General features: G+C 36.5%; 1 protein-coding gene across 2 annotated transcripts in view; it reads left to right on the top strand.

Moving 5' to 3' along the window:
- The window catches only part of SYN2 (synapsin II), a 181,893-nt gene that overhangs the window by 61,912 nt on the left and 101,503 nt on the right, over nt 1-18,478 (top strand). For both annotated transcript variants that reach the window (XM_084292741.1, XM_084292740.1), the window contains exons 2-4: nt 6,420-6,477; nt 8,292-8,383; nt 12,300-12,456. In XM_084292741.1, the coding sequence (XP_084148867.1) occupies nt 6,420-6,477; nt 8,292-8,383; nt 12,300-12,456 (307 nt within the window). The remainder of the gene's footprint in view (nt 1-6,419; nt 6,478-8,291; nt 8,384-12,299; nt 12,457-18,478) is intronic.

Raw genomic sequence — 18,478 nt, 5'->3', positions numbered from 1 at the left:
AAAAAAAAAACACAAACTGTCTTGCCTGTACCATCACTGTCATCATCTGCAGAGGCCACGTTGTGATTGTGTTGTGAGTGTTTGTGTGTGTGTGTATAAGTACATGTATATCTCCAACAGGGTATTCTGGCTCTTATCTCTTCTCCTCCCATTGCCCACTGCTTCCCCTGAGTCTTGTCCCTGCGTGTAGGGCTGAAGATTTAAGGTATGATGTTACGGTTGAAGGTTTGATGTTGCAGTTAATCTCGTTTAACTACGAGCTGTGGCTGAAAGGTGTGCATCTCTTTATCAATTTCTCTCCAGATATATACGTATCTTGCATGCTTTCCTCTCTCTCTCTCTTACCTCATGTTGACTTAAAAATAAATAAATAAATAAATAAATAAACCCACTCAGAATCTCATCTATGGGTTGAGCACAGGAGCGAAACTAGCTGGAGAGGTTTTTAAGGTACATATTCTGTACTAAGTGTAGGATTCCCAAAGATGAAATTTCAAACATGATAGCCCAGCATGTTATACATGACTATCACTTGGTAATGTCTGCAAGCATAAAAGATTCATATATTCTCATATCACATACAGTCATGCATCTTGCTGAGAGGCATTTAAAACTTAGAGCCTTAGAGATTTCAGTGTAAATAGAAAATAATGAAAGGCAGATAAATTTCTGCTGAAGATTTTATCAGTAGTATGGATTCAGTCTCAAAAATTCTTTCACTCCAGACTGTTTTTTATGGCATTTCAAATATTGTCAGGAATTACTTTCTATTAGTGTATCAGTTTACTTTCTTTACTTCAATGGGAAAGAGCAAAGAAAAGTATCACTAGATGTTATTTCTATTTTTTCTTCTATCGAACAATCAACAGTGGCTTCCTTGTGTGACATTTTTGCCATTTATTCAAGACAGAGTGCATTACCTTCTGAATAGTAAAGTTGTTTGTTATCTGTTTGTCCTCATTTATCTTTGTTGTCAGCAGAGTGAGAAGTTGGAAAGAGTAGACTTTTAGTTGTTAGGGACTTGGAATTGGCAAATCTAACTTTATTAGTCTAGCCTGCAATATTTTCATATTGATTTATATTTACATAGATAAGTTTAAGGAACTTATCATAACTGCTGCAGATATGCAGTTTGTCTTATAGTCCTAGGAACCATTAAAACATCCAGCAGTATTTAGAACAATAATAATTTGTAGAGCTTAGGGATATAGTTTAGTGGGGACTGTTAGCATTAGGTCAGAGGTTGGACTTGATGATCTTGAGGTCTCTTCCAACCTAGAAGTTCTGTGATTCTGTGATAATATTTCTTAATATGGCTAATGATGGTTTTCTATATGAATGTTTGGACTTTTTCTTCAGAATACAAAGTATTCTTATGAATCTATACTTGGGAATGTGTAGTAATTGTTTGTTCCAATGAGTCTAACAGATTTGGAAAAGGTTATATGTTGCATCAAGTATGAGGTCTTCTAGTGATTATTCTTTAAAGTATTTAAAAATACTTTCATTTGTCATCTAATTTACAAAATAAACCCACAGAAATTACATCGTGACTATAAATCTTCCACAGTATAGGGCTAATGGTAAGTATTACATAATCTGAGGTGTGGGATTTTGAGACAAACAGAAAGGCAGTCTAGCATTTGGTCATGAAAAAGTACTTGTTTAACCTTGAGTGGGCAGAAAATTAGGCATTTTCAGTAAAGCATGCTGTTCTGAAAAACCAGCAAATTTAAGCTCAAATTAGAGATTCAAGAGTAGGAGGCATGTTCCTCTTGATTAGAGTTCTAGCAAAATACTGTATTCAGGCACAGAACAGAGTGACAAATAGAAGGGCTCCTGTTTAAAGCAACAGAGAGGTGGTTCTTGGGCTTGTAGGTCTGCACTGTGAAAGAAGAAAAATAGTTCTGTTTTGTTTATATCATCAGAGTAAAAAAGATGAATATTCTGATATATGCCAAGGAGATAGGATAATTTGTTTAAAAAAAGAAAAAGAAACAAAGACTAGTAATAAATTATGAGGGGAAAAAAAAAAAAAAACAAAAACCACCACACAACCAACTGAAAACAAACAAACAAAAACACACCACTTTCCAGCAAGGGGGATACACAGCACAGGAAGGGAAGTGGAATATTTGCCACTTAATAGGCTTGGATTCTATATTTCTATATATATATATATTTTTAACACTTTTAGAGTTGAATTTCTTTGGGCAGCTTCTCTATTGTTTGGGCAGGAAAATCCTCTGCTGAAAAATTCCTTTTCATGAGCTTTGTCATCACTCATAAAGGGAATGAGGAATGGTATGACAGTTGAGTGCCTCTGCATGGAGGAGTGAGGAGATCTGGTTTTTAGGATATATTTAACAGAAAGTTCTTTGGTTCAAGTTACAGAAGTCAAGGAAGGAAAGTCCTGCACCAGAGCAGGATTGTTTCCTACAGATGTTTTGTACTGCCCTGTTAAGTTTGAATTGCGCAAGTAACTGTGCTTCCATGCTCCCCAGTATAACTGGGCAGATCAGCAATGAAGAATCTTATTAGCTTGACAGAACTACCTATGTGAAATATTCTAACATTGCTAGGCCATCTGAGATGACTTCATCATGTCCTAATATACAGTAGGACCACAAGTGCTTGGCTTTATTTCTAGTAATTCTCTTTTCAGGTATTTTGATTGACTAGGGTGGCAAAAATCTTTGTTGCTAACCAGACTTGAACTTGAAGACTGGGTTTGTTTTCCCTTCAGTATTTTCTATTCCGTGTCTGAGGCTAGTGATCCAGACGCTAAGTTCTTGGAAATCTGTCTGCTTTTGTCACACTCTGCCAAAATCTTTACATGCATTTGTTAATTCCAGTGAACCAGTTATTTGAGACTGCGGTGTATGTATGCGTAAGTTACCGTGCTCAAAGTTAATTAAGCTGTTTATGCACATTGACAGTCTGCAATTTCTGTACTCTAGAGGGTGCTACTGTTCTAATTGGTGAATAAACTTTTGCCCAGTTGTAGTAAGCTGGCAATATTAATTGTTTTTTGAGCATACAAAGCTCTTATTGATGGGAACAGAAATTAGTTCCCACTGTTCAGGCATGCCCAGAAATCAGTGCTTAAGCTGATCTGAATCCTGTGTACATTGTACAGAAATTAGACTACCAGCACTGTGCTAATTGACTAGAAGGGCAAATTGCTGTGTTTAGGAATATGTAGAGCTGTGTAAATAAGAGATTTACATACATGAGCAGTAGTCTGTAGGACTGGAACCCATTCTTTTGCCGGATGCATGCTTTTGACTTTAATAAGGCTGTTGCTGGTGAACTCTGTTGTGGTATTTAAGAATGCAAACTAAATTGGTCTAAATCTATTGCATGTTAGCAAATGATTTTCCTGTTGATTTTGTTGCCAGCTGATGTAGCACCTGTGTTAATGCTTTGTTCATTTACGTCATTGGTTTCATGGCACAGTAAGATATTGTGGAAATTTATGTAGATGCTGTGTAGTTTGAGAGAAACATTTCAGGCCTTTTTTAATATGTTTGAAACATTTTTATTGCTCACTACTTTATTCATTGTCCTTGCCAAAGTTAAGTAGCATCAGTTCATATATGTATGTACTTATATATTTATGTATTTATGGTAACTATATATTCTATAGTTGGTTAATTTTAAATGTTCAAGATTTTGTCCAGAAAATGAATTGTGAAGCAATAAATATATAAATATTTCACTTATTTTGAAAAGATCCTGACTGCAAGAGTTCATGCTAATACCTCTAGTAAGGAGCATTCATAGTAGTACCTGGTCGTTTTCTTTACATGTAGGCTTTGGAAAGCAACTGTTTACACAGGGACTTCCATATGAATAACAGTACTGCTTTCTTCCCTTCTCTTCCTTACAAACAATTAAAAAATCATCAGCAATGGGCAGCCAAATGTTACTTGACTTGGGGCACATTTGTTATATTATCTTTACTCATACTGACAGCTAACCTTGTACTCTTCTCAAACGCCTTGACTAGAGATTCTGAGCATGAAAGCATTATGTTCTTTCTACTGAGGTGCTCCCAGGGTTGATACACAGGCATTCCATGCTTGGTACTGAGAGTAATAATGTTTAACTGGAATTTCAAACTATGTTTAAGTGATTTTTTTTTTATTTTTTTTTTGCAAAAGAATAATGCCATATCATTTTGTTTCCCATCTTCTCTTAAAAAAGTAAGGTAATTAATAAGGTAATAAATGTCTTTCTGATAAGACTATAAATAGGAAAAAAACTCAAGCAGGGTATGACTATATTTCCTAAGCACAGTAAGTAAAATGCAAACTAGGTTCTATTTCACAGCACACTCCTACTAAGAATATCTTGGAGTTTCTTCTGAAATTAGATGCATGACTTTTTATTGTAATGTATTTTTAGAGAGATCTAGATAAATTCTTGCAGTTTGCGGCTCAACATTTGGAGAATATTATTGAATATTACACATTTTTATCAAATGTGGGTTAATGCTCATTTGAAATTAGGTCTCTCTGAATGTTTAAATGTCACATTTGTTTTCAAGCCCCAGATGGCATAACTTCAGTACTTACTATTGCTGTTTATTTTCAAAGCTGAAGTCATTTGTTGAAATGTGAATCATGCCAGAATTTAGTTTTTTAAAGGTTGTTTCATCTCTAAAGGATGTTGAAGTAGGAAAAGTGAATTTAAAGGGATAACATTTCACTTTAACTAATGTTTGGAGCATATTCCAATAAATGCTTAGTGCTAAAGAACAGAGGAGCCTCTCTTTGGCTCTTTGTGGTTTCTCAGTTCCATTTCCTGTCATGAAGAAGAAATTAATTGCTGATATTTGTTAGGGTAAGCACTGTAGGAGGTTTAGTCTCTCTATATGGTCAAATTACCATTCAGAACAAACTGGGAAAAAAAAATGAGTACTATTTCTTTAAGTTAGACTTGTTATACAGTGTATTTAACTTCTACTTTTTTTTTTACAGGCAAAAATATGTGATAATGTTATCCTCAGTAGACACCATCTGTAATAAAACAGTGGATTTAAAACTTAGTATCTCATCTGTATTAATTAAAAGAAAACAGTATAAACCAATAATGCAAATATTTTCTTCATTTTTATCTTCTTAGCAATTGCATATACATACAGAATTAATTGCTGAACAATATTTCTATATACCATTTCATTATAAACAGTTTCTTTGTTTTTTACCATCAGTTATCCAAAATATATAAAATATCGTTAAGAAATATGTTGCCTAAGGCAGTGTTTTCTGTTGATTATCATGGAATTTAGTTCTTCCAGTGCTGAAACCAATGGTGAAACTCTTCTCAATCTCAGTGGGAAAAGGATTTTTGAAAAGTAACAGTGATTTTTTTTATTATAGAGTATATGCTACTTTCACTGATGAGGTAGATTTAATTGAATGTAATATATAAATAAAATAAAATTGAATATAAATATATAAAATAAAGTTGAATAAATAGCATTTTGTCAAATGTTGAAATGGACAAAATAGGGTTTTGTTTTGTTTTGTTTTAAGTACTTGCAGATGTTCTGTTTTGTTTTATTTTGTAGAGTAGAGTATTATGTAGAGTAGATTTTTGCTTGTTATTAATAAAAGTGGGAAAGGTACTTTAAACTTTGGCTTGAATAAAGAAGTTACAGAGACTGATACCCTTTTCCAGCTTCAGAGTGTTAGAGTAATTCCCTTTTATCAACAGGTTTTTATTTCATTTCTGTTTTCTCCAAAACAAATAAATGCTAGATAAACATAAAACACAAAATACATTGCTTGTGAGGCCTGAGGTTTGGACCATTTAATTCAGTTCTGTTTTATCAAAGCAATCACAGTGCTTAACAGTTGGTAATCTCTCTTTCAGGTTAATTACACTGCCACAAGTTACAATCTAGAAAAAGCAAAACTATTTAGTAAATTGATCACTTGCAAATTTAGTGACAACAGTCTCCAGTACCTATGATACTTCCTTTAAAAACAGTTGAAAATTTTTAGGCATAATGTTTCCAATAAACCATTTTTTCTAAATAAATTAAGTGAACAAAGATTAGTGTGAGTGGTGTTGCTTAGGATCTTGTTCACACTGAAGTGAATTTCCATTGATGTTGTCGGTTTTAACGCAAGCAGGATTGCATCTTGTTAATGGTACTCATATTAGTAACTGTGAAATATGTATTTAAGTACACCTTAGTATGTACTTCATATTGGGTGATTGCAGGAATCACAAAATAGTTTGTGACAGGATATTAAGGACAAAAGGATGATAAAGGGGACAAAATGTGTATTCTTTTAGTATATACGTGTATTTTCAAGACACTGAAGGCCATAAAGGAAGCTTTATGCAGCTATTGATTACGGATATACATATCCTTGATTTTCTGTCTTCCTTCTTTCTTGCAGGGCCAAGGCTTTCCGTGGAAAAAAGGTTCATGGAGAATATGACATAAAGGTTGAACAGGTAATTAAATGACTTAATCTGAATGTTATTTTTATGTGCTCGTGTGTATATATACACGTACATGCATATATGCATAAATAGGTATGTAGTCCTTTGTAATTCAGTAAAAAAGAAAAAAAAATTCAAATTGGGTAGAACACTAAAAGGTTGAATTTTATTTGGAATTTCAAGGAGTGAGGCAAAAATATCACTGGCAATGTGGATCCAGCTTATCTAAATTACTTTAATGCTGTACTATCTAGCTCTGCACTGTTCTCAACTTGGAACTGCTTTGCAGGGATTTTCAGGAGTATTGAGAGAGGGGAAGAAGGAGGCAAGCTATTTTGTTCCAAAATACCACTCACATCTAAATCAGAATGTGCAGTTGACATCACGTACACTTTAATGCTAGCACTGTGTAAGCCTAGAGTTTCCTTCATAAGGTCTTTGTAGGACCAAAACCACCTTTAATCAGCAATAGATTGAAGGCTTCTGAACCCTATTAAACACTTTGTAAAGCATTGACACCTTTACTGTTTGTGTACAAATAAATTGAGTTAGTAACTTCAGTGTTCTTTTCCTAATACTGAAGGGCATTATTTTGTTTGTATACTGCTTACAGCAACCTACCTATAATCTAAAATATTTTCTATCACATATTAAGTTTTTAAAGTATGAAATCTATACTGTGAATCCATGTAATTTTTTAATGTAATAAATGAATGGGAGAGATTAGTTGTCAATCTTAATTTTTAAATGATTTATTAACGTTTTGTCAGCATTTATACAAATATTTTAATCTCTCATCATTTGCACTGATTTTACAAAGTCTTAAATCTGCTCTTTGTGTTTAAAACATTGATCCAAGAAAGTATATAAATGTATAAGATTTAATGAAGAATCATCCATGCTTGAAATCAAGCACATACTTAAACTGTTGAGTTGGAATGGTGGATAGAGGAGTCAACACTTGCCTTAAATGAACACTAATTCTGAAAGCCTTACACAGATTTTACTTAGGAAGGCCTTCAGTGACACCATTTTTCAAGAGGAGGCTAATGAGAATTCTGACAGTCTCTACTCTGTACTAGTGTCTAGGATAGCAAAGACACTTTTATTTATCCACTAGAAGACAGTTGGCTGCATTTCAATTATTCTGCTGTGTAATGTTATTGTAAAGTGCTTTGAGAGTCTAAGCTGATGAAAGACTGTGGATAAATGAAAAACATCCTGTTCTTTTATTTCAAATAACTGTAGATTCAGAGTATGGAATTGGTTCCTTTTAAATGCCACATTTCCAGTGTGAGAAGATACTTTGAAAAAATCCTTTATTTGTGAATTTTGCATGTCAATTGTTTAGGAGCAACTGATCTTTTAGGAAGAAGACTAAATGCACATAAAATAAATAGAAAGGAGTAAAATATGTGAAGGAAAGGGAAGAAAAAACAAAACATACTAAGTGTGATAAGAAAATATTCTGTTTCTCATATTTACCTTAACACTGCTTTTGTGCTATTTGCTTCAGCATGTTTGGTAAATGTTTGTTGTGCCTTGATTAATTTCTATAGCACACCATACAAAGGAAATAAATCTCTACCACCCCACAGTCTTTGTTTATGCATTTTTTTTTCTTTCTTTATATTTTCTAATTTGTTCGATTGCTTCATATATGATGCATGCCATTGGATTAAGATCCAATTAAGAAGATCTCTTAGTGCACATTGTGGTCCAATTATATATTGTCAGCTGTTCAGATATTAATACTTAACAGAAGGGATTTAGGAAAATAAAGGTAAAATAAAACAGACCGACTAATGCGAGTCCTCTTTTCACAGGCAGAATTTTCAGAAATCAACTTGATAGCCCATGCTGATGGCAATTATGCGGTGGATATCCAAGTATTTCGGAATGGCACTAAAGTCGTCAGGTAAGAAAACTAAATACAATAAGAGCAAGAAGCAATAGGTTTTGCATGTAATTTTACATGCATAATGTAAATGTACATGTAAAATATACTGAATGTTTTTTTTGTTTTTGTTTTTTTGTTTTTTGTTTTTTTGTTTTTTGTATACGGTAATAGGGATTTTTGCCATGAAAAGTATCTGATCAGTGGAGTAAGTCATGTGACAAGGCCTCCCACGGGCAGCAGCTCTTCATGTGGGTCCATACCATGGGTTCCATCTGTCAGGAGCAAACTGCTCCAATGCAGGTCCCTCACAGGTGGCAGCTCCCCCCACACCACCCGCTCCTGCGTGGGCTCTTCTCCATGGGCTGCAGCTCCCACCCAGGGCCTGCTGTTTTCTATTGACATGGACCAAGTCATATGAATTCTTTCCGGATAGTTACTGTAATATCACAGTTTAGATAATTTCCTATTAGGTTATTTTGTCCATAAAAGAATTATTCCAATGGAAGTCAGAGGTCTTTTCACCATTTTATTTATTTATTTATTTATTTTCCTCCAGAGAGAACATGTTCAGCTTTGTAAATGTAGGGAGGGAAACAGGAGTAAATCAGGGCAAAGTAAAAGCTTAATTTACATTAGGAAAATTATTTCAGACAGTTCTATAACTGGGGAATTACTCTGATTTTGGTCAGTGCAGTTAATGGCTTAAGTGTAACAGTTTGGCTGAATGCATATAGAAAGGTAGATCACACTGCTGACAGTGATCTGGTGGTTTCCTACTTAGGTTTATCTCCAGGAAAGAGTTCAGGGAGCTGGACTGCATATAGCATGTCTAGTAACTTTGTGTTTTTGCTCAACATCTGTCCAAATAAAAGACTTGAAGATTTTTACTTTTTCATGTTAAAAAAAAAAAAAAATCAAGAAGAAAAATATTGAAAATAAGCATACTTTATGCTTTAAAACTCATAGCTGTTTAATTTCTTGTGTGCTTTAAAAATATTGCAGCTTAATGTAACAACCACTTATGCCAAATCCACAAGATTATTTCCTTAGAAGAGTAACAGATCTGATTTCCCCCTCTCCCCCCGCCCCCCCCCCCCCCCAATGAATGAAGTTTTGGAGCCAAGAAATCTTGCTCCTTAATGGCTTTGCTGTAGAGAATTTTCCAAACAGAACATAAGTATCGATGCCCAGTTAGGATCTCAATATGTCAATATTTAACGAGAGCTGGGAACCTCAAGGAAACAGCATCTGAAATGATGTATATTTGTTTAAGAGAGAGAGAGAAAAATAAAAAATAAAACTGCTGTTTAAAATTACTGCTCTTAAAAAAACAGAGAAATCTTACCACGTCATCAGGCAACTCTAATAGTGAGGTAATGCAGGATTTTATAGTATTATCACTTTTATTTATAATCAAATTTATTTAACCAAATAGAGCTACCTGAAGTTGATATTGCACTCATCTTTGTGTGGGATATTTGCATATATGTGTGTGCTCTCTGGTGTAAGAGGGGTAAGCAGGCATGATGGGAGCGGTTCTACATTTGCATGACAAATAACTTTTCTGGAGATACAGAACATGTTGGGGGGGGGGGGGGAGTTTTTTCATAAAAGTTCTAAGTTCTGTTTCTTCAGGTATCTGCAAGTCTTTACCTTGCGTTAAGCCTTGTTGGTTTGGGAAATTTGTTGCCTGAAGCTTGTTGTATGGTTCTTGTGTTTCTAAGGAATGCAGAGATACTGAAGGATATTCAGTTAAGGAAGTTCTTTGAGAGTCAACATTAACTATGGGTCAGCCAATAGCATATACAGCACATTCCTTTTTTTCTGTCTCAATTGTCAAGAGAAATAGGAGAAATTTCTGGTCCCACTGGTGTGAAAATTTATATTGAGTACAGACTGTAAACATATTACTAAAAAGGTTTATCTGAATACTGTGATTAAAATTCTTATGTTCTATTGATATGATGTCCAAAATGACTTTCTATATGAGCAAAATATTAGTTAATTAAATCATAGAAATTCCTGTGACAGAATTTTGCTGAATGGGATTAAGAGGAAAAAAAAAAAAAAGTGACAGGCACTTGCTCCACAGTTATACTTTTTCAAGACATTGATATCTTTAAGCTAGTTAGTGTTTTTTCCACCTATAAAATCTGAATACAGAGGAGAATCTTTCAAGTTCAAGTTTGAGTGAATTCCACCTGTTGTGTTATGTCTTCTATTTTCTGTAACCTTTTTAAACTAGATGTCAATTCTTAAACTGGATGTCAGATGTCACCTTACTTAAACTAGATGTCAGAGTTTAAGTAAGGTGAAGGTGGTGCCAGACTATTTTCAAAGGTGCATAGTCAGAGGACAAGAATTAATGAATTTTGCAACACAAGAAAAAATGATTAAATTTCAGATGGGGGGTGGTATCTTGATCAAAAGTTGAACTCTGATTACCTCCAATTCTGATGATTTCTTTTGCAGGCATTAGGATTGCTTCATCTCTTTCTTATTGTCCTTAAAACACTGACAATAGCTGTGAAAGTAAAAATATTCCCTAAAAGGAAAGCATTAGAACTTGCTTAAGCTTCTGGCAGAGGTGTTTGCCTGCTTTATCTTTTTCATTGCTCAGGAACCAGTATACATAGAAATAAACTAAGAAATACTAAGAAATACTTAGAAATAAACTAAGAAATAAACTAAGAAACTGGCTGCTCTTGGCTTGGACTGGCGCACGCTTTGTTGGGTTGGAAACTGGCTGGATAGCCGGGCCCAAAGAGTCGTGGTGAATGGAGCCAAGTCCAGTTGGAGGCCAGTCACTAGTGGCGTCCCCCAGGGCTCGGTGCTGGGGCCGGTCCTCTTTAATATCTTCATCGATGATCTGGACGAGGGCATTGAGTGCACCCTCAGTAAGTTCGCAGATGACACCAAGCTATGCGCATGTGTCGATCTGCTTGAGGGTAGGAAAGCTCTGCAGGAGGATCTGGATAGGCTGCACCGATGGGCTGAGGTCAACTGCATGAAGTTTAACAAGGCCAAGTGCCGGGTCCTGCACCTGGGGCGCAATAACCCCAAGCAGATCTACAGGCTGGGAGAGGAGTGGTTGGAGAGCTGCCAGGCAGAGAAGGACCTGGGAGTATTGGTGGATAGTCAGCTGAATATGAGCCAGCAGTGTGCTCAGGTGGCCAAGAAGGCCAACGGCATCCTGGCTTGTATCAGGAACAGTGTGACCAGCAGGGCTAGGGAGGTGATCGTTCCCCTGTACTCAGTTCTGGTGAGGCCGCACCTCGAGTACTGTGTTCAGTTTTGGGCCCCTCGCTACAAGAAGGACATCGAGGTGCTTGAGCGGGTGCAGAGAAGGGCGACGAAGCTGGTGAGGGGCCTGGAGAACAAGTCCTACGAGGAGCGGCTGAGGGAGCTGGGCTTGTTCAGCCTGGAGAAGAGGAGGCTCAGGGGCGACCTTATCGCTCTCTACAGATACCTTAAAGGAGGCTGTAGTGAGGTGGGGGTTGGCCTGTTCTCCCACGTGCCTGGTGACAGGATGAGGGGGAATGGGCTAAAGTTGCGCCAGGGGAGCTTTAGGTTGGATGTTAGGAAGAACTTCTTCACTGAAAGGGTTGTGAGGCACTGGAACAGGCTGCCCAGGGAAGTGGTGGAGTCACCATCCCTGGAAGTCTTCAAAAGACGTTTAGATGTAGAGCTTAGGGATATGGTTTAGTGGGGATTGTTAGCGTTAGGTCAGAAGTTGGGCTTGATGATCTTGAGGTCTCTTCCAACCTAGAAATTCTGTGATTCTGTGATACTCAGAATTGATGTTTCTTTCAGTGGCAGAACAACCTGAAAAGCCATGTTAATTTGTCTCTCTACTTAATGGAGTCACAGTATTTATTAGATGCTGTTTTCAGAAACAATTTGGGTATTAATTATTATCAATTTTCCTTGCTAGGTCATTCAGACCTGATTTTGTCCTTGTTCGACAACATTCATTCAGTATGGCAGAAAATGAAGATTTCCGAAACTTGATCATTGGGCTGCAGTATGCAGGCATCCCTAGCGTCAACTCCCTGGAATCCATCTATAACTTCTGTGATAAACCATGGGTGGTAAGTCTTGTACTGAAAAGTTCTGGTGCAGGCTTAGTGACTTCTGTTATTTGCTTGTTTAATTCATGCTTGTGTGACAAAATGCAAAGTCACAGAACAGTGAAACAATAGTGAAAGAAATAAAAAGGAAACTAATGTATTTTATTTTATTTATTTATTTATTTATTTTCCAAAGAGACAGTGTTGGCAGTGTGGAGATGGAGAGAAAAATATGCACAGTACAAATAATGAAATAAGCGAGGAAACTAACGGAAAGCCTATTCGTTGCTAACATCCTTCCTCAAGTGATGAACATGTATTTATTCATAATTTGTGTGGGAAAAGCAAGCTGAGAATATTTTTCATATTTGTGGCTTTGAACATAATTTAAACAGACTTTTAGCCAGTATTTTCCTCCTGCCTGTGAAATTTTTGGGGATATGCTTCAGCAAGGAAATCTGAAGCTATTAGTTTCCTCATCTGAAAGCTCTTTTCATAACCTTGTGCATATGAGGTAGAAGTTAGTCTTTTTTCAGTTACACATAGAGTAACGAGGCACATTTGAGAATCACTGATATTTGCCACTTTTAGTGTAGATGCTATTTCAGCTTTTCAGTACATACTTTGTAGTGATGAAAGTAGAATTTGATGATCTTTTTAATTCATACTGAGCTTAGTAGCAACAAGTTAAAATGCAGTGCTGTGAAAGATGATTATGGATGGTGCAATCACTTTGTTTAATAGATGTATTCAGTTGCCCAAGAGCTAATGAAACTTTAAAGAATACCACTTGTTATAAATAGCCAGTGATTCATAATTTTTTTCTTTTGATGTTTGGGTAAGAAAATAAGACTTTTCAGTATTTTTCACACCAAAATAAACTTTTACTGTAATGATTTAATACTTTTTATTGCCTTGAAGATGTTTATTTTCTCAGATTTAATTTGAAAACCCGTATTAAAAAATTGTCAGCAGGTTTTCATATATATCTCTTGCAGCTAATTTTATCACATTTTTATGTTTCAGTAATGTACAGTGGGGAATAAATAATTAATAAAGCATTTATAAGTTTTCAGAATACATACAGGCATTTCATGCCTGATGAACCTGATCTCCTTCTATGACAAAGTGACGCGCTGGGTGGATGAGGGAAAGGCTGTGGATGTGGTCTACCTTGACTTCAGCAAGGCTTTTGACACCGTCTCCCACAGCATTCTCCTCAAGAAACTGGCTGCTCTTGGCTTGGACTGGCGCACACTTCGTTGGGTTAGAAACTGGCTGGATAGCCGGGCCCAAAGAGTCGTGGTGAATGGAGCCAAGTCCAGTTGGAGGCCAGTCACTAGTGGCGTCCCCCAGGGCTCGGTGCTGGGGCCGGTCCTCTTTAATATCTTCATCGATGATCTGGACGAGGGCATTGAGTGCACCCTCAGTAAGTTCGCAGATGACACCAAGTTAGGTGCGTGTGTCGATCTGCTTGAGGGTAGGAAAGCTCTGCAGGAGGATCTGGATAGGCTGCACCGATGGGCTGAGGTCAACTGCATGAAGTTTAACAAGGCCAAGTGCCGGGTCCTGCACCTGGGGCGCAATAACCCCAAGCAGAGCTACAGGCTGGGAGAGGAGTGGTTGGAGAGCTGCCAGGCAGAGAAGGACCTGGGAGTGATGGTGGATAGTCGGCTGAATATGAGCCAGCAGTGTGCTCAGGTGGCCAAGAAGGCCAAACAGCGTCCTGGCTTGCATAAGAAGCAGTGTGGCCAGCAGGGCTAGGGAAGTGATTGTCCCCCTGTACTCGGCTCTGGTGAGGCCGCACCTCGAGTACTGTGTTCAGTTTTGGGCCCCTCGCTACAAGAAGGAGATTCACGTGCTTGAGCGAGTCCAGAGAAGGGTGACGAGTCTGGAGAACAAGTCCTACGAGGAGCGGCTGAGGGAGCTGGGCTTGTTCAGCCTGGAGAAGAGGAGGCTCAGGGGCGACCTTATCGCTCTCTATGGGTACCTCAAGGGAGGCTGTAGCGAGGTGGGGGTTGGCCTGTTCTCCCACGTGCCTGGTGACAGGACGAGGGGGAATGGGCTTAAGTTGAGCCAGGGGAGTTTTAGGTTAGATGTTAGGAAGAACTTCTTCACTGAAAGGGTTGTGAGGCACTGGAACAGGCTGCCCAGGGAAGTGGTGGAGTCACCATCCCTGGAAGTCTTCAAAAGACGTTTAGATGTAGAGCTTAGGGATATGGTTTAGTGGGGACTGTTAGCGTTAGGTTGGAGGTTGGACTCGATGATCTTGAGGTCTCTTCCAACCTAGAAAATTCTGTGATTCTGTGATATTGTACATTGCTGAATCCATTATATTAGTACGTCATATTTTATATGCTGTGTGGCATTTCTTAATGCTTTGATTCATTGTATGCAGTAAAGTTGGGCAATGAAACAGTAACAGTAGCATATATATGCAATAATGATGCAGTAGAGAGAAACTGAATAATTTTTAATAGTCTTCTGGTAGCATTAGCATCATAGCTGTTCTTTCACCAAACCAATATATGTTTCTTACAAATGGTCTCATTTCACAGAAAATCACTGTGCTGATTTTTTAGACCAGTAATAACTGGGATTGATTGGGTGTTATTGAAATATTTGCTATAATAATTGCTACAACTGCTTATCTTTGATTTTTTCAAGTATTTTCTTTCTGTGCTTAAATTTCTGTACTTTAGCCAAGCCTCAATATGAATGACATTAAACTATTTTTTCAGCTAAGCTTATTTTATTCAAACATACAGAAGAATGATATTTTTTCCATTGAGATTTTCCTACCTTGCTGTTTCTGCATCTGACAGCCAAAATTTTTCATTTGAAATAGATTTTGCAGTCTCAGCAAAAGTCCATTTCACATCTCTTGGATACTTCCTCCCTAATAACTATCCTAGAGAAATTTTAAAGTATCAGACAGGTGACATGCTTCAAACTAGCGTTTCATGTTTTAATTTACTGCAACAGTTCCCTTCACAGAAGTTGTTTAATTTAAGGTATGTAATACAAAGAGGGCCTTAATTCCACGTTTTAACTACATGTAATGATAAGGTAAGCATGCAATCATGCAAGTGATTCCTATTACAAATTTATATCAGAATTATACATCAACTGGATCCTACTTTAAAAGAATGCAGACTTTTGATTTTGAGGACAAAAATAGTTTCTGTACAAACACAAGATGGCTTGTTTAGGCTTTTAACTTGGACTTTACTGACTTCTGTTCTCACTGGTATAGACACCAGTATGTACGGGCATATTAATCCTAGACTATTGTGAAACCTTTATCAGGTTTGGGGATGGTAACCAATGCAAGAAGTCATGTAAACATGTTTCAATTCATGTTCGGAGTAAATAGCTAATGGTTAAAAATCTGTTGATCCTTTGATTCAGCCAGTTTTGCTAATGTTCAAATAATGCAGCATAACGCAGGGACTGTTAGTTTTGCTAGTATTATCTTCTAGCTTGTTAGATTACATCCAACTCAAACATGCTACCTTGCCTATGTAAAATCCCTGCAGCAAACTGTAGTCTAGTTTTAGATGCTTTTCATCTCAGTGTGTGCTCCTCAATCATGCATAATGCTGACATTATGCATAAAAACCACTGATGCCTATAGCATGCTTCTAGATGTACTTCAGGCAGGTAGATCAATAAGTGTTCCGTAGTGTTAAAATGGCATGTATTTAAGCTGAACTAGAAAACATAGTTAAATTGTAACTAGAGGGGAAAAAACAAAGCAAACCAAAAACTAGCAGAATTATTCTGTTATTTCCTTGCTCAGAAGTGAGTTCAACATATGCAGCACTGTTTAAAGCTTTTGAACCACCTACTATTCTAATATCTTATTATACACCGAACTTCATGCTTGGGTGAAACTGAATTTGTACGTTTGCAGATAAATACGTTTTCTTATTTAAATCCTTGTCTTTCTCATCATGGTTTAAATATCAGAATAGATAGTGATTCTGATTGCATTTTATGTTACTCAGTCTTAACATTGATATGAAAAGAAAAGTAGTTTCCACTTCATACATATATGTACTTTTTGTAAAGTACATCCTACTGTCAGAAAGTATTTCAGAAAGCATATTCAGCAGTCATGAGTGTCCATGTCAATTTTGCAGTAGTGTGAATAAGCAAATGAGCTTAGACTGACCATAGATTAGGCCCATCCTCTTCATACCACATAAAGGATGCCTTTCTGGATGATTCCCTTGTTAGAAAGGTTGATTTGTTGTTTTTATGAAAGGTATTTCTATAAAAATATAGAAATAAAAATTCAAAAATGTTAAAAAGAAAAGTAGAACTCTAGATAAAGCCATAAATCACCATCTTTATTAATTGATGAGAACTACATTGACCCTCCAAGTAAAATTTCAGTGGCAGAAGTAAATCACAATTTCTATAATAGCAGAAAGAGACAGGGCAACGGTGTCCAATGCAATGGGACTTTAAAGGTAGATTTTTTTTTTTTTTTTTTTTTTGAATTAGCCAGGGCCACCAATTGCACATATTTAAATAAGTGTAAAATGAGGAGTAGTATAGAATTGGTGGAAGGGAAAGTCAGTATGGGTAGGCTACAATTATAAAAGGACTGTGGGATAAAATAAGAGTTAGAATCCAAAATACAATATCTTGTTTGTTTTTTTTTTCCTTAATTTGCTGTACTTCACAGTATCAGGTCTTTGCTTTTATTAGAACCTATAGCACAGCATTTTTTTCTACTCTGAGGACAGATTCACAACCTACATTAAAAACTGAAGCACCTGCCCAAAATTTTTAGGTAGAACTCTTTTCACATTGTGTCTGCAGACATAGTTTTCTATGTCATTGCCAGTAGGCAGGCAGTATTTAATCTAAGATATATTATCAAAAGATGGGGATGTGAGAAGGTTGCTAGAAACATGGTAAAAATATTTTTAAAATAAAGTCTTAAAGCCCGTGTTTTCTAGTGTTGGGACATATATTATTCCTTCAAATGCAAGTCAAAAGTTCGAAGCACCATATAACTCTCTAAAAATTTAGGATGCTAGCAACTGTGGCAAAGAAAATATTGAATTGAATGTTTGTGGTGAAATGTTTGCATACTGAAATATGTTAATGATTTGGAATTATCACAGTACTTCTGTTATATCACTTCTGTTATAATACTTACCACCTACCTCATGAAAAAATCATGATCCTGGCTTTTGAGATGTATTCTACTTAAATGTTAGTAAGAATTTCAGAAAGATACTTACCTAGTATGGAAGCAAGGCTTTTATAAATAGACACTATTGGTTGCTACTAAGCAAATGCAGAGCTGTGGAAGAAACTTTTAAAGGTCTTTATCTACTTCATTGGAATGTTTCCTTGCATTGTCATGTTGCAAAATCATAGTCATCCCATACTTATGATTAGTGCTGGGGAAATGTTATTTTAAAAAATAGATCCAGTGTATTGGGTTGATTTTTTAAAAAATACTTTTCTTCTGTCCTGCATGCATCCTTTTGCATGTTTCCCGTTAGGATTTCTGTGAAGTATTCTTGCTTAAATGTTTGCATTAAGCGAACCCTGCTCTTGGTTTTTACTTTCAATTGTAAGTATTGGTAGGAGTATAGTAATTCCACAAATTCACTCATACTGTAAAAAATTGGCCAATAAATGGGCTCATACAGTGAGATGGAATTAACTGGTGACGTCAGTAAAGACTCTAACTCTGACATTCTTGTCAGGGACTGTAAGGTTCAATGTCCATATCTGCTATAAAGAGAACATTTTATTACAGTTCAACCTTGACTATGATATACTAATTATGTACATTACAGTAGCTGGATTGCTGTCTATAGGTTCAGATAGTGGTAAGTGTTTTAACAGTGCAGAGATAACAGAATTGCAGCAATTCTACCGACCACAGTTATATGTTCCAAGTCCAATCACATTATAGCAGTTCTGTTTCCTTTGCTGCAGAGGAAAAATGTAGTATCATTTGTGGCTGGCTGCAAATCTGTTCTTTTGTTAGCATGCCTTGGGAGGCTACTTA

Source organism: Netta rufina (assembly GCF_964035555.1).
Source record: "Netta rufina genome assembly, chromosome: 10".
NCBI classification, from domain to species: domain Eukaryota; kingdom Metazoa; phylum Chordata; class Aves; order Anseriformes; family Anatidae; genus Netta; species Netta rufina.
This window is presented reverse-complemented; position numbering and strand designations above follow the sequence as displayed.